A 24458-nucleotide genomic window follows, 5' to 3' on the forward strand; every position below is an offset into this window, starting at 1 on the left:
TAGAAATGCTAGCTTTGGCAATAAGAGTTGAGAAAGAGATTAAAGGAATTAGAGTAGGCAATGAAGAAACCAAATTATCACTCTATGCTGATGATATGATGGTATACTTAGAGAACCCCAGAGATTCTATTAAAAAGTTATTAGAAATGATCCACAACTTTAGCAAAGTTGCAGGATATAAAATAAAACCCACATAAATCATCAGCATTCTTATATATCACTAACAAAATCCAACAGAGTTACAAAGAGAAATTCCATTTAAAGTAACTACTGATAATATAAAATATTTAGGAATCTATCTGCCAAAGGAAAATCAGAAACTTTATGAGCAAAATTACAGACCACTTTTCACACAAATTAAGTCTGATCTAACCAATGGGAAAAATATTAAATGCTCTTGGATTGGGTGAGCAAATATAATAAAGATGACAATATTACCTAAATCAATCTATTTGTTTAGCGCTATACCAATCAGACTCCCAAAAAACTATTTTAATGACCTAGAAAAAATAACAACAAAGTTCATATGGAAAAACAAAAGGTCAAGAATTTCAAGAGAATTAATGGAAAAAAAAAATCAAATGAAGGTGGCCTAGCTGTACCAGATCTAAAATTATATTATAAAGCAGCAGTTATCAAAACCATTTGGTATTGGCTAAGGAATGGATTAGTTGATCAGTGAATAGGTTAGGTTCAAAGGACAAAGCAGTCAATAACTATAGCAATCTAGTGTTTGATAAACCAAGAGACCCCAGATTTTGGGATAAGAACTTACTGTTTGACAAAAATTACTGGGAAAATTGGAAACTAGCATTGTAGAAACTAGACATCGACCCACACTTAACACCGTACACCAAGATAAGGTAAAAATGAGTTCATGACCTAGGCATAAAGAATGAGATCATAAATAAATTAGAGGGACACAGGATAGTTTACCTCTCAGACCTGTGGAAGAGGAAGGAATTTATGACCAAAGAAGAACTAGAAATCATTACTGATCAAAAATAGAAAATTTTGATTATATCAAATTGAAAAGTTTTTGTATAAACAAAACTAATGCAGACAAGATTAGAAGGGAAGCAATAAACTGGGGAAATATTTTTACAATCAAAGGTTCTGATAAAGGACTCATTTCCAAAATATATAGAGAATTGACTCTAATTTATGAGCAATCAAGCCATTCTCCAATTGATAACTGGTCAAAGGATATGAACAGACAATTCTCAGACAAATTGAAACTATTTATATCCATATGAAAAGATGCTCCGAGTCATTATTAATCAGAGAAATGCAAATTAAGACAATTCTGAGATACCACTACACACCTGTCAGACTGTCTAGAATGACAGGGAAAGATAATGCGGAATGCTGGAGGGGATGTGGGAAAACAGGAACACTAATACATTATTGGTGGAATTGTGAATACTTCCAACCATTCTGGAGAGCAATATGGAATTATGCTCAAAAAGTTATCAAACTGTGCATACCCTTTGATCCAGCAGTATTACTACTGTCCTTATTTCCTAAAGAGATCATAAAGAAGGGAAAGGGACCTGTATGTGCACGAATGTTTGTGGCAGCTCTCTTTGTAGTGGCTAGAAACTGGAAACTGAATGCTGAATAAATTGTTGTATATGAATATTATGGAATATTATTGTTCTGTAAGAAATGACCAACAGGATGATTTCAGAAAGGCCTGGAGAGACTTACGCGAACTGATGCTGAGTGAAACGAGCAGGACCAAGAGATCATTATATACTTCAACAACAATATTATATGATGACCAGTTCTGATGGACCTGGCCATCCTCAGCAAGGAGATGAACCAAATCAGTTCCAATGGAACAATAATGAACTGAACAGCTACACCCAGAGGAAGAATTCTGGGAGATGACTAAGAACCATTACACTGAATTCCCAATCCTTATATTTTTTCCTGCCTGCATTTTGGATTTCCTTCACAGGCTAATTGTACAATATTTCAGAGTCCAATTTTTTTTGTACAGCAAAAAACGGTTTGGTCATGTATACTTATTGTGTATCTAATTTATACTTTAATATATTTAACATCTACTGGTCATCCTGACATCTAGGGGAGGGGGGTGGAGGGAAGGAGGGGAAAAATTGGAAGAAAAAGTTTGGCAATTGTCAATGCTGTAAAATTACCCATGCATATAACTTGTAAATAAAAAAAAATATTTAAAAAAAAAAAAGAATTTCCACTTTCAATCTTTGTATCATTACTTATTATCAATAATATATATATATATATAGAAGTATCTCAGCTTAATTATATCATGTACATTGCAATTTTACATTTTAACATAATTTGTGTTAATACATTAGCAACTAGATCGCTAAACTGAAAAAGTCACAGATTTTTACAAAAACAGAATAACAAAAGTGTCATTTTCTGGAAGATTCTTTTAAGGAGTTAAGTTTTTAGTACACTTAAAAATTGAGAAAAAATAAATGGGCATTCCATTGGGAATAAAATGTTTCTGCAGAAGAAGGTATATAAGTTCAAATGGTGTCAAGGCCTTTCCCTTTACATAATGGGGTCATGAAGAGTCACCGACAACTGAAATGACTGAATAGCAACAACAACAAATCAATGCATAAGAATAATGAATAAAAAGCAAGTTTGTATCATAATTCAGTTTCTCAATTCTTAAGATTACTTATTTTTAAAGGACTTTATATCAATATTATTAGCAAATAAAAATGGAAAAACCATAAAATATACATTTTTATGTAAAAGTATATTTTAAGTAAATTAGCATAGGGAAGAGATTTCTTACTGTTGGGAGCAACATGTTCTAATCAAAGGCAGTTTTAAAATTACATTTATCACAGAAACTTATTAAATGTTTGTTTAAGTCAGTCAGCACTTATCTAGTGCTTCCTGTGTCAGTGCTAGGGATACAAAGAAGAAAAATTCCCTGTCTGCAAAGAGTCCACAGTCTTATGGGGAAGATGCCATGCAAACAAAATGTGTACAACCAGGAAGGAATTAGCATTAGTGGAAGAAGGGAGGGTTTTCTTGCAAAAAATGAAACTTTAGCTGAGACTTCAAAGAAGCCAAAGTGGAGATGAGGTGAAATGAACTGAAGATTGGCATAGGGCCTTAAAATTCCAAAAGTTTGAAAAGGTTTAATGTTTTTTAATTAATTCTTTAATTTCAGTGTTTTATAAAGTGCATTTTTGTTATGTTACTGGGTATTTGGGGGTATCTTGGAGTATTTTGCCTTGGAAGTGTCTTATTTAAAGCAGAATGAAATGGGTTAATTCATTTTGCAGTATTGGAAAATGTGAAACAAATTGGCTTGTTTTATTTTTGTTGTAGTTTTTTGCTATGTTGTTATTTTGTGTTGTTGTTGTTGAGTTGTTTTTTGTTTATTTGTTTGTTTTTGGAAAAAATACTGGAGTGGTTTGTCATTTCCTTCTCCAGCTCATTTTACAGTTGAGGAAATAGGCAAACAAGTTCAAGTGACCAGGCAAGGGTCACATTGTTAATGTCTGAGATCAAATATGAATTCAGATCTTCCTGACTCCAGGTCTGGTACTCTACCCATTATGCCACCTAGCAGTTTGTTATGTTCTTTTATTTTATAATAAAGACTTTAAAGAAACTAATATGATCAATTAATGAGTACAGTGTACCTCCAATGACATTCTGTTCTTTCCCTATAATCAAGTGGTAAGTATTTTCCAGAGAATGCTAGCATATTTTTTAAAATAGTTTTAAAAATCCATGCAACAATGAGTTTGGGGAAGAAGTAAAGAAAGAAATGCATACTTACATTACTGAAGTCAATGACCACTGTTTTGAAATATTAGCATATCCTAATAATACTGTCCCATCAATTCAATGAAATAGTCCTTCTGATTGAGAACAGAGGACTACCCACTAATTAATAACTGTTCCCACTATCTAGTTCATGGAATTTAGCCATCATAAACCAACATATCCATTTAAAAATATTTTTCTATGTGGGCATACATATCACTTTCATATTTCATAATATTTATGAGCTGTGGAGTTCTGCACTGTAAAATATTGAAAAACAAATGAGATTTAAATGCTTACCCAGCGGTCAAATTTGTTATTAGATCTGTTTTTTGTATCACATTAATCAAATGTGTTGCAGCATTTCTGAATCATGAGCTGTGATATTGATGCAAATAGTGTTCCCCTTGAACTTTTTGGGGCAATGGGAGCGAAACTGAGGAGCTCTCCTCTGGGAGAGACCTGCCCCAAGGAATCAAGATAAGTAGTACCATTCTATTATCCTGGCAGGGACTGGCACCACCCTCTATTGAGCAGCTATACCCTCTATTGAGTTGAAAATTAGTCCAGAATTACTCCTAGTAGTTTATTCAATTGGAGAGCTCAGTGTGATAAATTAACTCAAACTGCCCCTAACCCCAGGCCAGGATTTGCCCATAAAACTAAGAACTGTCAGTACACTCCTTACAAATCTCCGGATTTGATGAGGCATTTATCTGCTAAGAGAATTCTTTCTTAGCAAAAATAAAACTTTCCTTTTTGCCACAGTGTCTTGAGTTAGTGAATTCTTTTCAAGGTTGACCTACAGGTACCTCTGAACCCATTCTCACATCTCAGCAATATCAAAGAATCTACTTTTTTTTTCCCCCACTCTATTTTAGAGTGAAAGATAGAGCAAGGCAGATTTTGCCTTTGATGTAAGGAAAACTTTTCTAACTATTAGAATCATGAATAAGTGAAATGTTTTGGGAAATGGGAAGCAAAGAAATATTTATTAAGTACCTATTGTTTGCCAGACACTTTACTTAGCACTTTATATAGATTATCTCATTTAATTGCCATGAGAAATAATGGGTCTCCCTTAATTGAGGATTTCCAAGAAAAGGTTGACTGACGTTTGACAAGCAAGTTGTAGAGGAGAATTTTTGATCCAGTAAGACTTGGATTAGAAGGCCTTTGTGGTACTTTGCAATTAAGATTTTAAGATTCTGTGATTACATGAAATGCTAGCATAGCCAAACTTTATAGAATTCAAAACTCTAGTTGACTTTTAATGTGTGCAGCCAAACAAATGAATTAGAAGTAAGCAAACAGATATCTTACTTTCTCCTCACCTTCCTTGCTAATCTTTGATTAACCAGTAAAGAACCAATTCTAAAGAAGAATTAAATAACATCTATTTTCACAAAGAATGGCAAAACGATCACCTCAACTAAGAAAATGTTATGTATAGACCATTTAAAAATTTAAACCATTCAATATTTTAAAGAAGCTTAAAAGTCTCTGATCATGTTATTGAGATGCTTGATACATTTTAAGAATCCATTTCAGTTAGAGCACATTAAAAATACACTGAGTCTAATAGCAGTACTCATTTTTACTATTTTAATCTTGCTGGTGAGATAAGCAATTGAGAATATTTATCAAGGTTTGAGGCAATACATTTTGAGATGCTCCAAGTATTTAGCAAAATGAAGCTTAGTTTAGTGATTCCCCATTAATAGTTATCTTTATGCCCAGGTATATGTTAGCACAAAGGATTTCAAAGGAAACTGCTAGTGTGCAGAAATTATTCAATGCTCCCTGCATGACATAATACACTGTTTGCTATTGAAGCTCAGTAGCTTTCTGGTTCACTTAATGTGAGACAATCCACATGTTTACTGAGAGTATTTACTGTGAAACTCCATTATCTTGCTGCTACTCAGTGGCAAGGGTAATACCCACATTAGAGACTTAGCCTGTTATGGCAAAATAATAACAACAATAGCTGATGTTTATAGATCATTTTAAAATTTCCAAAGTACTTCACACACATTATCTCATATGAGTCATGCAGCAGTCTTATGGGGCAGATAACATAGATATTATAGTCTCCCACTTTACAGAAATGAAACTGAGGCTCCAAGAATGAGTTACCCATCATCTCACAGCTAATGCTAAGCTTTGTCTTCCTGACCTAACTCTAGCACTGTACTACTATACAGCACAATGTATTCAGGGGATATGACCTGACCCATACTTTTGCCAAGTCGAATTACTTAATAACATAAATTTATAATATATCATTCTCTTATAAGAGGACAATTGAGATACATTTTAGTGAATGTGGCTGTTAAAACATCATAAATAAATGTCTTTTTCTGAGGAAAAAAGCAAAGGATTTAATGCGACTGCCATCAGTAACAGACAGTATCTTCACTTCTCCAATAAAGTTATCACCAAAACCAACTGTGATAAAATAAAGGCCAGCAAAAAGACCATTCACCCTATGAAATGTACTCTTTGCTCTGAATGTGTGGAATCAATTGATAAAATGAGTGACACTTGTATGTGATGAATGAAATACATTTTTTTCCTCTAATTGTTGTATAAGGTGGTCTCTCCTGTATGAAGTCTATCTTCTTGGTTTGGCTAGAAATCAATTTCATGTGATCAAAACTAGATGGAAAGGCCACCAAACTGATTTGGTGGTCTGTACACATTTAGTAGAGAAGCTAGCAGATTATGTCTTTTGATTTGGACATGTTCTAAGAGCAATGCACAGACAGATCTTTGGAAGAAATTGCTTTCCAGGTTCATTATTATTCTTCATATTTTAAAAATATGTTTTTTTTCCCCTCTTCAAAGAGTTTTCACACCTAAATGGCTATCAAGATGCAAGCTTGAAGTACAGAAGATCTGAAAATACGGTCTCTGACATTTAGCTTGTGATGCTCAGCAAGTCACTTAACGTTTTCTTAACTTCGTTTTCCCATCTATGAAATAGAGATAATAATAGCAATTTTTTCCCAGAGTTGTAAGATCAAATGAAAAATACTTGTAAAGCATTTAGCACAGTGTCAGACACATAACAAATGCTATATAAACATTATCTATTATTATTGGAGTAGCTAAATGACTCAGTGGACAGAGATCTGAACCTGGATTTAGGAAGACCCAAGTTAAAATTTGGACTCAGACACTTACTGGCTGTGTAGCCCTGGGTAAGACTCTTAACCCTATTTGCCTCATTTTTCTCATCTATAAAATGAGCTGGAGAATGAAATGGCAAACCATTCTAATAGTTTTACCAAGAAAATCCCCACAAAGAGTTGGACATGTTTTTAGTTATGTTAGTTATGAACTAAAAACAACCAAACAAGAACAAAATCATTATCATTATTATTATTAAGCTTAGTCAAATGCTTGGCATATTGTAGATACTATAAAAATGTTAGCTGTTATTATTATTTTTCTTTTTATTATATATACCACAGTATCTGTCATGTAGCATGTGCTATATACATGCCATTTCTTTTCTTTCCCCTTCTTCTCTGATAAAATAGTAGGGAAATAGAATAATTTCCACTCCAGTGAGTTTTTTGGTGTGTTTTGGGGGAGGAGACTGGATTCTTCTGTGTTGTTTTTGTTTGCTCTTTTGTTCTAGACCTATGATTTCATTACTGTTAGAAACTCTCTCCATCAATGCAATTTGGTAACTTAAGATCTAAAAGTCACTGAAATACTGAATGAATTACCCATGGTTATACAGCTAATATGGTTCAGAAAAAGGACACGAACACAAGTCTTCTTAATTCAAAGGCAGGTGGAAAATGGAGTCAAAAAACATTAAATGACTTATGTATAATAATACAGCAAGTCAGGGACTAACCAGGGAGGCTCACTTGATCTTTACATTTTATGTCTAATGCTTACCACCACCCACCCCCATACAATGTGGTTTCTATATTTTTATTTATAGCAAAGTAGAATTGAAAAGAAAAAATTGCTAAGGGATCTATAAACTTAAGAAATTATTTTGCTGCAATTATTTTGGTTAATTGTTGGTAACAATAGAACAATAGAATTTAGATGATCTGGGTCCACGTTTATTTATGATTAACCACCTATTTAACCTTGGGTAATCATTCAACATCTGTAAAGCCTTGGAGATAATAATACCTTTAGTGAGTAGCTCATACAGCTATTATGAAGAAAGTGATCTGTGAGCCTGATTGTACTGGGATAATGTACATGAATGTCAACTATTATTATTCTACTCAATACTAGTAAAATCTCAGACAAGTCAGGATCCCAGTTCCACTGTGGACTAGATGACCTATAAAGGTCCCTTCAGATGCTCTATCCTTTGATTTGATATAAATGTGAATTATGAGTTGAGACTTCAATTTTATTATCTAGAGAATGAGGAAGTCAGTTTAAACCCTTCCAAGTTTAAGATTGTATATCTAATGACAAAGTTAATATTTCTGTATCAGAAATTGATGACACTTTGTGTTTTATTTGTGTTTTATTCATTATGGAGCCAAAACATGAAAAGGTGTAAGCATTAAATAGGGCAAGAACTTCATTAATATTTTGCAATTTAGAGGCTCCTGCTAAATCTGAAATCATGATGATAAATTCAAATCTGGCCCCAGATATGGCTACAGATATGTGACCTTGGGCAAGTCATTTAGCCTGTATGTCTCAGTTCCTTCTCTGTAAAATAAGTGGAAGAGGAAATGGCAAATCACTCTGGTACCTTTGCTAAGAAAACCCTAAATGCAGTCAGGAAGAGTCAGACATGACTGAAAAAATGACTGAACAAACAACAACCACCACAGTCTATCACATTCTAAGGCAGACTATGACAAACTGTCCAGAAAATTGATACTATATTCAAGTTCTATAAACTGGGATATTTGAAAACTATGTAATAACAGAAGTAGAAGAGCTCTGAACTCTATATTCAAGTCCATAGTCTATGTTCTGATAATGCTATTCGGGTCTCTGCTTTAATAGGGGTTAAAAAATCCTCCTCAGTGTACCTTTCTATTCTCATTATATGAATATGGATATGGATTATTGCTGACCGAGCAATCACTCTCATTCTTCTTTTCAGACTATTCTACATGCTGTTTTGCTTATACATTATGGAAAATTCTGTTCTAAGACTTATTCCCTGCCCTGTTTGTTTCAAGTTGGCTGACATGTTTTAATTTCCATGGAGAAAGAAAAAAAAATAATAAGTTGCATAGAAAGAAACCTACTTAGTGTACTTAGTGCTCTGATTATTTTATATCACCAAAAAGCAAAATCAGAAATGAGGAAAACCAGGCAGTTCTGGAAAATAACACTGTCATCAACAACTAATAAACATTAAGGGCCCACTATTTTCTAGGCACTATGCTACATGCTCAGATTACAAAGAAAAAATTGAAATTGTCCTCTCAAAAAATTATATTCTAACAAGGAGACATAGCCTGATATAATTTTGTAAAGGACTATAGAAACTTGGAGGATCAGGAAAGATTTCCTATAGAAAGCAGTGCTTCAGCTGAGTGTGAAGGAAATATGTGATTCTAAAAAATAGAGACAAGGAGATAGTGTTTCCAGACTGGAAATGAAGTATCACATTTGAAGCACGATATGAAAGCAAGTTTGACTTGACCCCAGTGTATATAAAAGAGAGTAAGATATTAAAATATTGGAAACCTTGGAAGGAGCTAGGTTGTGAACTGTTTTAGATGCCCAAAAGAGAAAATTTATGACAAGTAACAAGGAACCATAGATGTTTATTGAAGAGAGAGACCCATTCTCAGTCCTGTAATTCAGAAAATCATTTTGGCAACAATATGAAAAGTGGATTGGAGTGGAGAAAGAATAGAAGCTTAAAGATAAATTAGAAGAATATTCTAATAGTCCACACAAAGGTTAATGAGGGCTGGAACTAGCATAGTAGTCATGTAATAAGAGAGAAGAAGATAGATATGAGAAATCTTATGGTAAGATATTATCTGCTGCACTTGTGGCTTCCAGAATCCAGACACCAGTACCTGGAATTGTTATCTCTTCTTGTGAAATGATGATGATGATGATGATTGATGATGATGATTGATGATGATGATTGATGATGATGATTGATGATGATGATTGATGATGATGATTGATGATGATGATGATTGATGATGATGATGATGATGATGATTGATGATGATGATGATTGATGATGATGATGATTGATGATGATGATGATGATGATGATGATGATACAAGACTGTAAGGTAGTTGCTATTCTCTGACCTCTCCACTGAGAGGCTGATACGTTGTCTGACCTCTCTCCTCTTGCCTCTGCCTCCAATTTATTTCATTCCCAATCCACAAGCAACACCTGTGTCAGTAAAGGCTGCCCCACAACTCCCTCAAGAGTCACAATCCACACCTGCGGAGGCTTCCAAAGAATTGACCTGCCCTTTCATTCAGGAATGGTCCTTGACCATCTTGGAAATCTTAAGACATAAAAATAAGAATGCCTTCAATTCTGCATGATTGTTTCCTCTTTCTATCAGTTTTATAATCTATGACAATGATCAAATTTTTCCAAATATTACTTTTATTGTTTTAGATATTATGAATATTTATAGCACTGGAATTTTGCACTTCTATAAATACAAGTTCAGTTTCTGAGACTTAAATTGTCATATTTTGGTCACCTGAGGTTTTCACTTTTCTAATAAATTTGTCTCCTATTAAATATAAAATTTTCAGTTGTGTCAACTACGATTGTCCATTTTCAAATAAATCTTCCAAATGTGTCCCCTCCATTATGAATTTGTAGGTTTAATGAATAGACATGAGGAATAAATGATTCAAAGTGAAAATCACTAGACTAAAATGAGATTACTAGACTAAAATCACCAAAAGCCAAGATATCATTGAATGTATAATTCTTAGGATTAATTTTTAATTTAAAATGTATTTTTTCATACTGATGAATAAATAGCTAGCTATAAGAACCCAAGAAATCCAAGACCATATCCTTCCTAATAAAGTAGTTTATTTCATAATGAAATAAAAAAAAATTGGGAAGTGATACATCCATGATAAAAAAAATTATGTGATGTGTCTAAAAAATAAAAAGGCATACCTAAAGATCAGTGACAAGATACTTTGTAAAAATATTTTAATTTGTTTAAAATTAATTTTTATTTCAAATTTGTTTCATAAAACTCAAAATAAGTAACATGGCTTAATCTTTAATTAGCCTTTTTCCTTCAAAGTACTTTATATCATTTCATTAATTTCAATATCAGTATAAAACAATCTATGAAAGATAAGAGATCAAACTTTTTCCAATAGTATCTTTAACTCAGTCTAACCATTGAGCCACATCTCTATATAAATATGGGGCCAAACTCTCCATATATTAAATTTAAAAATATATATAAATTATCTTTAGACTACTGAAACTATAATGTATAATAAGGATTAGTTTATCCAGAACAAAAATAACATTTCTCTTTCAGTAGGAAAATATGTTGATTTTTATGAGAGAATTTAATCCATATACAGTTCCACATTCCCCCTATTTCACCACAACATCAAATACTCATTCAATCAAATATTTATAATAATGTCATGTAACATCATCTCACCAATGTTTGGGATAACCAAAAAACAGTTAAATCATGATTTCACTCATTTTATACTTATATCAATTCAGAGGGGGGATTCTAGCTGGTACTTTTTTTGGAGGACTAAGAAAATTTAGTTATTTATAAGCTTACAGTATACTTCTATTTAATATAAATTCATACCTTGGTTCCCAAATTTAGTCATCTACATTTAATAATCTGGGGTAACTGTGTAGTAGAGTATGATACAAGAAAATTCAGAGCTACTCAAAACATTCTAAAATGTCATCTCTGACATAACTCAATAAGATAGCATTTATTTAAAAAATAACATACATAAATCCATATCCACTGATAAATGGGTTAGAGTAAAACTAAATAGAGGAAGGTATTAATAATTACTATTTGATGTTTTCCCCTAATTTACAAGTTATTTTCAAGTATATTGCAGATGTCTGTAACAAAAAAGATAAAAAATGCTTCTGCGAATTTTCAACTACATTCATTCTTGATTATGACATGTTTAAATAAAACACACTCAAAAAAAATCAGTTCACCCTTTTATATCACATTGAACTAAATTTTAAGAACAGTTTTTTTTCACTAGCAACAAAATTTGAAAACTTCTCGCCTTAGAGAAATTAGATCTGATCAAGATTAGGGTATAACAAATTCGACATCATTTATTCTGCAGAAAGTGAAAAGATAACCATCTTTGAATACTGTCAAATGATGTTACAACTCCTGATTTTGCTTAATTGGACATCTGATCCTTGCATGCATCAATGGACAGTTTTTAGTCATCTCTAATTATAACATAAACATCAGGCAAACAGAAAATAATATTTCATCAGACTTCCTTGTAACATTTAAAAATAAAAATGAGTTTACCATATTCCAGCCTGGGTATAGGTAATCCGTCCCAACAAATTCAAAATAGTGAGCAAAGCCTTCTTTCAGCCATACATCCTCCCACCAGACAGGAGTCACAAGGTCACCAAACCACTAGGGAAAAATGCAATAATAATTATGTCACACCAAGAAAGTTCTAGAAACAAACATATAATAATCAGATTGGCTCAAAAGCCGATTAAAACTGATATAGTCCTCCCCATTCTCCTTTTTTTAAAAATTGTATTAAAACTTTTTATTTACAAAACATAGGCATGGGTAATTTTTCAACATTGACCCTTGCAAAACTTTCTGTTCCAAATTTTTCCCTCCTTTCTTCCATCCTCTCCCCTAGATGGCAGGTAGTCCAATACATGTTAAATCCAATATATGTATACATATTTATACAGTTATCTTGCTGTACAAGAAAAACTGGATCAAGAAGGGAAAAAAACCCTGAGAAAGAAAACAAAATGCAAGCAAACATCAACAGAAAGAGGGAAAGTACTATGCTGTGGTCCACACACAGTTCCCACAGTCCTCTCTCTGGGTGTATGTGGCTCTCTTCATCACTGAACAATTGGAACTGGTTTGAATTATCTCATGGTTGAAGAGAGCCATGCCCATCAGAATTGATGTTGCCGTGTATAATGATCTGGTTCTGCTCATTTCACTTAGCATCAGTTCATGTAAGTGTCTACAGGTCTCTCTGAAATCATCCTCCTTATAGTTTTTTACAGAACAGTAATATTCCATAACATTCATATGCCATAATTTATTCAACCATTCTCCAATTGATGGACATCCATTCAGTTTCAGTTTCTAGCCACTACAAAAAAGGCTACCACAAACATTTTTGCACATGTGGGTCCTCTTTTAAGATGTCTTTGAGATATAAGCCCAGTAGAAACACTGCTAGATCAAAGGGTATGATAGTTTGATACCTTTTTGAGCATAGTTCCATTCACAGTTCCACCAACAATGTCTCAGGGTCCCGGTTTTCCCACATCCCCTCCAAAATTCATCATTATCTTTTCCTGTTATTTTAGCCAATCTTATAGGTATAGTGGCATCTCAAAGTTGTCTTAATTTGCATTTGTCTGATCAATAGTAATATGGAGCACCTTTTCATATGACTACAAATAGTTTCAATTTCTTCATCTGAAAATTGTCTGTTCATATCCTTTGACCATTTACCAATTGTCTCATTCTCCATTTATCATAAAATGTGAAAACCTTCAACCATTGGAGAAAAATATGACTGATCATTCTAATTTCCTGAACCAACTCAGTTTATATGGAAGACAGCATGTTATAGTGAAGAAAGAACTTGATAGAAGTTTAGGTGACATAGAATTTTTCTCTAGTTCTGCTATGCTTCTTCAGAGGGCAACTCAGTTAAATTTCTTGGTATTGATTGTAGATTTTCATCTGTAAAATGAGATAGTCGAGCTAGATAATCAGATGAGCATTCTATAAAATTAGGGCTATAGAGTCATAACGACAAAATATTTGTAAAATGTTTATCATAATGCCCAGCACATAGAAAATGCTTAAATGTTTGTTCCCTTCCATATGCCCTTGTATTTTTTATTGTAATGTTAGCACATTAGTAACATAAATTATTTCATGGACCTCTACATAGACTATGCCTCCATTCCTACCACCAAAAAACAAAGAAACAAACAAAAGAATCCTATCATTTGTGAAGAGATAGTTCAATTCTGAGTAAGTGAAAGACTTCCTAAATGGCTATGTATTGGGAAAAAGGGAATAACAAATTGATTTCAGCAAGAGCAAATTTTGACATGCACCCAAAACTCAGCCTGCATCTTGCAGGCTTGCAATAAATCACTTCTTTAGGCCTATCACTGTGCTTACCAAATATATACAGCAATCAATAATCAAAAGGAAGAAGAAGAAGGTTGGTAAAGGGCAGAGACTAAATCTGGTCTCCAAGAAGATGTCTGGACAGGAGCATCACTTTACTGTCTAAAGAAAATTTAAGGTAAGCACCTCATTTATACAAATTGTGTTTGTAAAGCCAGTCAAGTCTTCTAGTAATAAACAAACAAAAAATGCACATAGTGTTACACATGTAATTAAAGTCATTGATTTAACAAGATTAACTTTGCACCTAATCAAAATACTTGACAAGTCATCTGTAGCTTTCATTCATTTTATACAATGTACTCATACATTTTTTTTCTCATACCTGATGGCATATCTCATGAACAATAACCATTGTGACATCCAGCAAATAGGAAATGGATGAAATACTGGGATCCAGGAGTATCTTTTGCTCCACAAAAACACTTAGTCCCCAGTTCTCCATAGCCGCATATGGATGCTTAGGCACAGCTAAAAGATCTAGAAATAAAAGGGAGAGAAGAAAGTTTATTATAAAAGCTACTAAATTAGATATATATTTTCTAAAAGTATCCTGAAATCATAACAAAAAGGAATGATTATTCTGAGCAGAACAGAATTATTATATCATGTATCATACCCATTTTGAGCATTAAACATCAGTTGATTTCATTCATTGTAGTATATCTACATGTCTAAGGGCATAGTGACCTGAACATTTATCTTAACAAATTTTAACAAATCAAGCCTTACTTACAAAGCAGTTATCTACAATGATAAAAACTAAAACAACCACCAAAGAAAATATCAGTTCACTTAGGAGAAAATTGCATTCTTCTTCCCTTCATAAAAGGGACATCACTTTTCTGTAATACCACTGATACATTTAAAGAGGTATTTCAGATATATTTCTCTTCCTAGATATGTGGCCTCTAGTCCTGGCTACGGCAGGAAATACAGTGTCATCTTGAATATGTTATATAGCCTTATAATGTATCCTTCTATCCTCTCTATGTATCCTCTCTTTCCTTCCCTATTATATAAAGGGGTTATACTAGATTATCACTAAAATCTATTCCAACTGTAAATTTTATCCTAAGCTTTGCTATTTCTTTACCAAAGACCATAATATATCGTTTTTAATACTTATTCTCCCAACAGACATTTGTTATTGTTGTTATTATTGTTCCGTCTTGTCCAACTTTTCATGACCCCATTTGAGGCTTTCCTGGTAAAGATGCCCTAGTGGTTTGCCATTTCCTTCTCCTGCTCGTTTTATAGATGAAGAACTGAGGAAAGCAGAGTTAAATGACTTGCTCGGAGTCATACAACTAGTGAGTGTCTGCAGTTAGATTTGAACAGTCAAGTAATTCTTCTTTAGGCTCAGCACTCACTGTATCACCTATCTACCTTCATATTTAATGAATCCTATTCTATTCAACATACTGGATCAGATCTTGAAAATAAAACAAAAATAAAAAGGGCATGGTCTCAACCTTCAAGAAGTTTCAAATACAATACAGGGAAGATGACAAATAAATAAGCCATAAAAAGAAAGGTAAAATAACTGGATTAAAGAAAATCCAAACAAGTCAATGTTTGTCAGAGGAGAAAAAAAATCATATTCACATGGAACCAGTTCTTGAGGAACATGATATTTGAGTTTGGCCATGAAGGACAGAGAAGGCTATTATGTGGCATGATCCAGAATGCCTGGCCTGGAGCCATTAATCACAATTATTAGCTGTGTAACCCTAAGCAAGTCATTTAACCATTTTTGTCTCAGTTTCCTCATCTGTAAAATGAGCTGCAGAAGGAAGTAATGAACTACTCTAATATCTTTGCCCCCAAAAAACCCTAAATGGGGACACAAAGAGTTTAACAAGACTGAAATGACTCAACAACAACAAAAATTAAGGGAACAGATAAAAGTTGGAATTTTTACAAGTAGATTGTTACTGAAGCTTAAGCAAATAAAGAGGCATAAATATGGGCATCAGAATGAATTTTGAATTTTTAAATATTAGAAAAATAGAGCCATGGAAACAAGTAGCTAAGTCCACTATTTTCTTTGACATTTATAACATACAGAATGAGTAAGATCACTGAACACAGATTTAGTATAAAGGACAGTACAGACAATACAAAAACAAATTTTAGATAAAGAATTCAGGATTTGGGAGCCATAATGAAGGAACAATCAGGTGACCCAGTTCTGATAGAGGAAGATTTCAGTTGAGTCATTGACTTAGGCCAAGAAGAAAAAGTTAGTGACATGATCTAAATGGATAATGTGATCAAACTAATTAATAAAAGTAGCCAGGACATCCAGAAGGGAGCCCATGTGCCCAAAGAATCTCAGAACTGAGCCATAAGTATTGAGGCAAAGAACTGCTCTTGTGTGGAAACTGGCTCATACCTTTTGCCTCTTAGGAACCTACTATGATATTATTCTGCCCAAAGTAAACATCCAATATATATATTGGTGATAATAAGCAATAAGAGGTATAACAAGAGATAATGGGCTGTATTGAGAACATATCTCTCAAGTAGATATAAGATTTTTTGAGAGAAAGATGGATTAATATTTTTCATTTTTCTATTCCAAGTGCCTAGCAACCATCTTATGCAAAGTAAGAGCTCAACAGAAGTGTGCTGAATTGCATTATATTGTGAAGAAGTCATGCTTGCTTACTATATAATGCTGTACATATTTGACTACATTAATTTAAATTCATAGAGTAAACATGCAATTCAATCACTGAAGAATTCAAATATAGGCTGTCCAGATTAACAGAGTTGTAATTGGACTATTTAAGGAATTTACTTCCTCCTCTGTTAATCTGGACAGCTGTTGGAATCTTTACAAAGTGTTAAGCCATTAGAGTTGATAGAGACAATAATTATCTAATTTAGCATGGTTCAATATGATTGATTTGATCTTAGAAGGAGATATTTTGGGCCAGAACTTGAAACAAGGTACTAAGTACAACTGATGGAAACAATGCTTGTGTTCACACCTTTAGAGAGCTCATAAGTATCTAAGTACTCAATGGAGTTTACACATTTGGGAGATTTCAGGGATTAGTATGGCTTAGTATGAGATATCTGAATTCACACCTCCCTTAGGGCCAGAGAGCACTCTGGAAGATAACCCAGAATCCCTCTCTCTCCAGAAGGAGGAGTTAACCTTTGGGAGATCATATATATACAGGAAGCTCTTAGAGCTAGAGAGAGTTACTTGGGAACATTCCCAGGGGTCGGAGAGGAGCACTCTGGGAGGAGGCCCATAAGCTCTATCTTCGAGGCAAGAGAGATTGCATTGCATCTTCTACCTTGGTGCTGGCTGGAGTCGGAAGGACAAACCTTTGGATTTGGAGACATTCAGGTGGAGCTCTTAGAACCAAGTGGAGAGATAGGCTTCTGAGCTAACCAGGCTATATTGACCCTAACCCTAAACCTAACCCTACAATAAAAGATCTGAACTTTTATCACCTGGCTGTGTTTTGGAAAAAGAACACCACAGACAGCCTATATTTTTGAAGGTAGTCATCCATTTCACTTAGGTTATCAAATATTATTGATAATCAAAATTATCAAATTGCCCACCAAGTTGGGCAAAGTAACTCCTAATTATTGCTCTAATTTCTTCTTCATTAGTGGAAAGTTCTCCCTTTTCATTTTTAAAAATAACAATTTGATTTTCCTCTTTCTTCTTTCTAATCAAATTTATCAAAGGTTTATCTATTTTGTGGGTTTTTTCATAAAACCAGCTCTCACTTTTGTTTATTAATTCAATAGTGTTTTTACTTTCAGTTTTATTAATTTCTCCTTTTACTTTTACAATTTCAAATTTAGTATTTGATTGGGGGTTTTCAATTTAGCCTTTTTCTAGCTTTTTGAGTCGCATGCCCAATTCATTGATCTTCTCTTTCTCTATTTTATTCAAGTAAACCTCTAGAGATATAAAATTTCCCCTTATTGCTGCTTTGGCTATTTTGGTACATTGTCTCATTGTTCTCATTCTCTTGGGTGAAATTATTAATTGTGCCTATGATTTGCTGTTATTTAGTTTCCAATTACTTTTTAGTCTATTTACCCCTAGCTTTTTGTTGAAAATAGTTTTTATTGCATCGTGACCTGAAAAGAATGAATTTACTATTTCTGCCATTCTGCATTTAATTTTGAGGTCTTTATGTCCTAATATATGGTCAATTTTTGTATAGGTTCCATGAATTGCTGAGAAGAAAGTGTCCTCCTTTCTATCTCCATTTAGTTTTCTCCAAAGATCTAGCATACCTAATTTTTCTTGTGTTCTATTTGCCTCTTTAACTTCTTTCTTACTTGTTTTGTGGTTTGATTTATCTAATTCTGAGAGTGCAAGGTTGAAATCTCCCACTATTATATCTTTGCTGAATATTTCTTCTTGCAATTCTCTTAACTTCTCCTTTAGGAATTTATACCACTTGGTGCATATATGTTTAGTATTAATATTGCTCCATTGTCTATGCTACTCTTTAGCAAGATATAGTTTCCTTCCTTATCTCTTTTAATTAGATCCATTTTTGCTTTTGCTTAATCCGAGATAAGTATGGCTACCCTGCTTTTTTGACTTCACCTGAAGCATAATAGATTCTGCTCCAGCTTTTTATCTTTACTCTGTACGTATTACCCTGCTTTAAATCTGTTCCCTGTAAACAACATATTGTAGGATTCTGGCTTTTGATCCAGTCTGTTATCCACCTCCACTTTATGGGAAAGTTCATCCCTTTCACATTTATGGTTAACTACTAATTCTGTATTTCCTGCCATGTGAAGATCGCGTATTTTAAAATCAGCAGGAGTCCAGAGTTCAGGTTAGGGGAAAATCGTCAGTCTTTATTCTCAGTGAAGAAGGATCAGAGGTGGAAGAGAATCGGCGATAGCAATGTGTGCAGCTGAGTCAAGAAGTTAGCTAGATCACCAGCCACACGACCAGCAGCCAGGAGAATGAACCCAGGCCCAATCTCTCCCAGCTTCTCTTCCTGTTCCTCTCTCTGCCTCCACCCACCAAAATCGTCATTTCCTGTACAAAACATCAGGACTTGCACAGAGAGTGGGCAGGGACCATTCTTTATCCAATCATGTATATTAATAGAGTATAGCCCAATTACTATTTAGCCTCATGTACTTGGGACCCAAGTTCATCAACTCAAACTTCAGCCCATTACACTGCCATCTTATTATCCCCAGATTATACTTTTCTCTTTCTTTTTCCCCTCACCTCCCTCCCCAGTATTAAACTTATGAGCACCATTTGCCCCACGAAGCTCTCCCTCTTTAGAATCCTTCCATCCCTGTTAGAGTCCTTCCCCCTTTCTTATACCTTTTCCTTACTATTTGTGTATTCCCTTCCATTTAGCCTACCCCTTTCCTTTTCCCTTTTCCTCTCCCACTTTTCAATGAGGTGAGAGAAGTTTCTCTGTTAAACAAATATGTATAATATTTTCTCTTTGAGACAAATCTGATAAGAATAAGATTCACACAATGTTCTTCCCCCTCCTTAAGTCCCTCAGATATAATAGGTTTCCTTTGTCTCTTTGTGAGATGTAATTTCCCTCTTTTTACCTCTACTTTTCACTTTTTCTGATACAATCCCCTTTCCAGTTCTAATTTCCTTTTTTAAATATTATAATAGTAATCAAATTATACATGCACTCTTTATGTATGCCAATAACAGAAATACAGTTCTCAAGAGTTCTTTTTATCTTTTTATGCTTCTCTTTAGTCCTATATTTGAAGGTCAAATTTTTTGTTTATTTCTGGTTTTTTCATTAGAAATAAATGGAATTCATCTGTTTCACTGAATGTCCATCTTCTTCCCTGGAAGAAAATGCTCAGCTTAACTGGGTAGTTTATTTTTGGTTGCATCCCAAGTTATTTTGCCTTTTGGAATATCAGATTCCAGGTCCTTTGATCCATTAATGTAGAAGCTGCTAGATCCTGAGTGATCCTTATTGTGGCTCCTCAGTATGTGAATTGTTTTTTCTGGCTGCTTGTAATATTTTTTCTTTAATGTGATAGTTCTGAAATTTAGCACAATACTCCTTGGAGTTTTTATTTTGGGGTCTCTTTCAGAAGGTGTTCGATGAATTCTTCCAATGGCTATTTTACCTTCTGATTCTATTACATTTGGTCAGTTCTCGTTGATGATTTCCTGAAAAATATTTTCTAGGCTCTTTTTTCATCATGATCTTCAGGGAGCCCAATAATCCTTAGATTCTCTCTCCTAGATCTATTTTTCTAAGTAGATATTTAACAATTTTTTCTATTTTTTTAATTTCTTGGTTTTGATCGACTGATTCTTGTTTTCTCTGAATCATTCATTTCCATTTGTTAGAAAATCCAAACAAGTCAATGTTTGTCAGAGGAGAAAAAAAATCATATTCACATGGAATCAGTTCTTGAGGAACATGATATTTGAGTTTGGCCATGAAGGACAGAGAAGGCTATTATGTGGCATGATCCAGAATGCCTGTCCTGGAGCCATTAATCACAATTATTAGCTGTATAACCCTAATTTTTGTATATGTCCAATTTAGTTTTTAAATGAGTTGTTTTGTTCAATGGAATTTTTTTTTCCATTTCACAAATTTTTTTAATGAGTTATTTTCTTTTTCCAATTCACAAATCCTACTTTCCTGGGAATTCTTTACCTTTTCCAGTTCACAAGTTCTGATTCCCTGGGAATTCTTTATCTTTTCCATTTCACATTTCAGGGAGTTGTTTTCTTTTTCAAATCAAATTTCAAATTCAAAATTTCAATGAGTTTTATGCTTTTTCCATATGCTCTTGCAGAGCTTACCTTTCCTTTCCCCATTTTTCTTTTAGCTCTCTTTTAAGATCTTTTTAAATTTCTTCTAGGAGAGCCTTGTGTGATGGGCCTAGGTTATATCCCCCTTTGGGGTTTTGCATGGAGATTGTCTGCTATTCGTCTCCTCAGGATTGGAAATTGGTTGTCTTTCACTATAGAAGCTATCTATAGTTAGAGCAAACTTTGCTTTTTTACTAATTAAAAAAAAAAACCTTGGGATCTGCCTTTAGGGCAAGGAGTTTCCAAGCTTCCTCTAGGGAACAGGGACTGATGAACAGTGGTTGTCTTGCAAACAGGCTACAAAGAATGTGAACTTTTGTTGTGTAAATGTGTATGCATGTGTTCTCAGCTTTAAGTCACCAATTTATTATAAGCTTTTCTAATCTGGGGTTAAATGAATCTCTGTCCCTGACACTCCCATTATTAGTTACGCCATTTATCAATAACTAATTTGATATCAAATTTGGTTCGTTCTAGCTAGCTGATTTGTATTGGTACTGATCTTTATTTTTGATTTTTAATAATTTCACTGTGCCTTCTCCCAAATTTTGTCATTTTCAGTATAATATTTGAGTTTACATACAAGCTAGTATCAGGATAGATGGCAAACCCACGAGGAATATTAAATGAAATTGTAATAATTTTATAATAATAATAATAATAATAATAAAGAAATTAAAAAATAATGTTGCTGCCTTTTATCAAATCCTATCTATCTTTCAAAGGTCAGTTCAAAGGGTACATATTCCACTATACTTCCTTCCCCTGACCTCTCTGTTTTCTGAATCCTTGTATTGTTAAGTATTCTGCACATATTGTCTATATTTTCCTTAGATAAAATAATATATATAATACAAATATGATCATCTCAATAGATGCAGAAAAAGCATTTGATAAAATCCAACATTTATTCCTTTTTTTTTTAATTTAATAGCCTTTTATTTACAGGTTATATGCATGGGTAACTTTACAGCATTAACAATTGCCAAACCTCTTGTTCCAATTTTTCACCTCTTACCCCCCACTCCCTCCCCCAGATGGCAGGATGACCAGTAGATGTTAAATATATTGAAACATAAATTAGATACACAATAAGTATACATGACCAAACCGTTATTTTGCTGTACAAAAAGAATCAGACTCTGAAATATTGTACAATTAGCTTGTGAAGGAAATCAAAAATGCAGGTGAGCATAAATATAGGGATTGGGAGTTCAATGTAATGGTTTTTAGTCATCACCCAGAGTTCTTTCTCTGGGCGTAGCTGGTTCAGTTCATTACTGCTCCATTGGAAATGATTTGGTTGATCTCGTTGCTGAGGATGACCAGGTCCATCAGAACTGGTCATCATATAGTATTGTTGTTGAAGTATATAATGATCTCCTGGTCCTGCTCATTTCACTCAGCATCAGTTTGTGTAAGTCTCTCCAGGCCTTTCTGAAATCATCCTGTTGGTCATGTCTTACAGAACAATAATATTCCATAATATTCATATACCACATCAATTCTGATTTTAATGAATTGTTTTTTCCATTTGCTTTTGAAAAAAATTTTTCTTTTTGTAATTGTCCAATTGAGTTTTTAAGTGGGTTGTTTTGTTCTATGCCATTTCACCAATTTTATTTTTTAGAGAGCTATTTTCTTTTTCCAATTCACTAATTCTGTTTTCCTTGGAATTGTTTGCCTTTTACAATTCACTAATTCTGTTTTTCAGGGATTTGATTTTTTTATTCACTCTATCTTTTAATGAGTGGGATGACTTATCCAGACCCTCTTTCCAAGCTTCCCTTTCCTTTCCCCATTTTTCTTCTAGCTCTCTTGCAAGAGCCTTTTTAATTTTTTTTTCTATGAGAGTCTTGTGTGGTGGGGACCAGATCATATCCCACTTTGGGGTTTCATCTAGAGACGATCTGTTTTTAGTCTCCTCAGGATTTGAAGTCTGTTCTGTATCCATATAGAACCAATCTATATTTAGAGCTCGTTTAAGTTTTTACTCATTTTGACAAAGAAAACAAACAAACAAACAAAAATAGCAAATTCAGACTGCTTTGGGGGCAGTATGGTATTACCAAGTTTCCTCTACTGACTACAGAAAGTAGCAGTGAAGCAGCAGCAGAACAGCAATGTCTGAGTTGCCTGCACAGCAATTACACTCTGATACTCTGAGAGCATGCTGAATCACTCTGGGTGCTGGGTAGGTGTGGCCAGGTCCTAAGAGACCTTAGCATTTCAATGTTGTCATCTTTGTTTATAGCTTCTCTGCTGATCTACTGGCTTTCGGTCAGGACAAAGTAGCTCACACTGTAGTAAAATTCTCCCCCACAAAGTTTCCACTGGCTGAGATTCCACCCCACTCCACTCTGGTCTGCTCAGCATGAGCTGCCTTCCATGCTCTTGCTGCCTGCCTGAGGTCTGTGTCTGGTCTAACCATCCCTGCCCCCGAGCAAAAACAGATCTTTTCTGACTAATTTAGAGGATATCTTGTATTGGTAATATGTTGTATTCCCAATATTTGTGGGGTTTTTTCAGTCAAACACTAATTCCAAAGCTGTATCATGAAAAAAGTAGTCTGAGGGCAAGGAAGAGCTTAAATAGATGCATGTGTCCTCTCTACCATCTTGGCTCTGTCCCAGATTTCAATTTTCTAATTTAAGTTTCATTTCTCCAGTTTTCATAATTGTGAAAACTAAATAAATGTCCATCCCTTTCTCACACAGGTAATTAAGGGTCATGGGTCTCTCAGAAAAATATGACAGGTTATTATTATTTTTGTTATTAGCTAACATTATATGGGACTGTAAGTTCTATAATGTAACATATATGCACATGTCATACAAATATACACTTATATGGTACATATATTGTATATCTCATTTGCTCTTTATAACAAATTTGTAAGTCTATTATCTCCATTTTACAGGTGAGTAAACCAAAAATAAGAACAGTAATGACTGTAGACAACCTGACTATCATAATATGGAAAGAATATAAGAAAACTGTTCAGAAAACAAAGGGCAGATCAAAAGAATCCACACATTTCTTTCAGAATCCTGTTTCAAACTTAAGCTTCTAGTGTAGTGAATTTCATGGACATACAAAAAAATTGCAAGCAGACAAGTAAAACACCTTCAAAAATGAAAGAGAAAAAAATGACAAAATTATTTCACAGAAACAAGAAATCATAAAAGAGAATGGAATGGTTGTTAATAGAAAACAAGCTTTAAAATAAAGATATGAAAACAAAATGAGAAACTGAATCAAATTTTATTAAATAAATTAATAGTCTATTAAATTAATTTATGTAATGTGTTTATCCATTCCCCAATACATGCTTCCCCCCATAACTTTCAGTTATTTGCTAAAATAAAAAATATATGTTTTTAAAAATATGGGTCTTTTACTTCTTTTTTTGAATCATTGTAAAATGTACACCTAAT

At 33.7% G+C, this 24458-nt stretch overlaps 1 protein-coding gene across 3 annotated transcripts in view; it reads right to left on the reverse strand.

Moving 5' to 3' along the window:
• TRHDE (thyrotropin releasing hormone degrading enzyme) overlaps positions 1 to 24458 on the reverse strand; it is a 530611-nt gene that overhangs the window by 252624 nt on the left and 253529 nt on the right. For all 3 annotated transcript variants that reach the window (XM_031938822.1, XM_031938821.1, XM_031938820.1), the window contains exons 4-5: positions 14515 to 14669; positions 12300 to 12413 (exon numbers count right to left, since the gene is read on the reverse strand). In XM_031938822.1, coding sequence (XP_031794682.1) covers positions 12300 to 12413; positions 14515 to 14669 — 269 coding nt within the window. The remainder of the gene's footprint in view (positions 1 to 12299; positions 12414 to 14514; positions 14670 to 24458) is intronic.

The sequence above is a fragment of the Sarcophilus harrisii genome, chromosome 5 (genome assembly GCF_902635505.1).
Source record: "Sarcophilus harrisii chromosome 5, mSarHar1.11, whole genome shotgun sequence".
In the NCBI taxonomy this organism is placed as follows: Eukaryota; Metazoa; Chordata; class Mammalia; order Dasyuromorphia; family Dasyuridae; genus Sarcophilus; species Sarcophilus harrisii.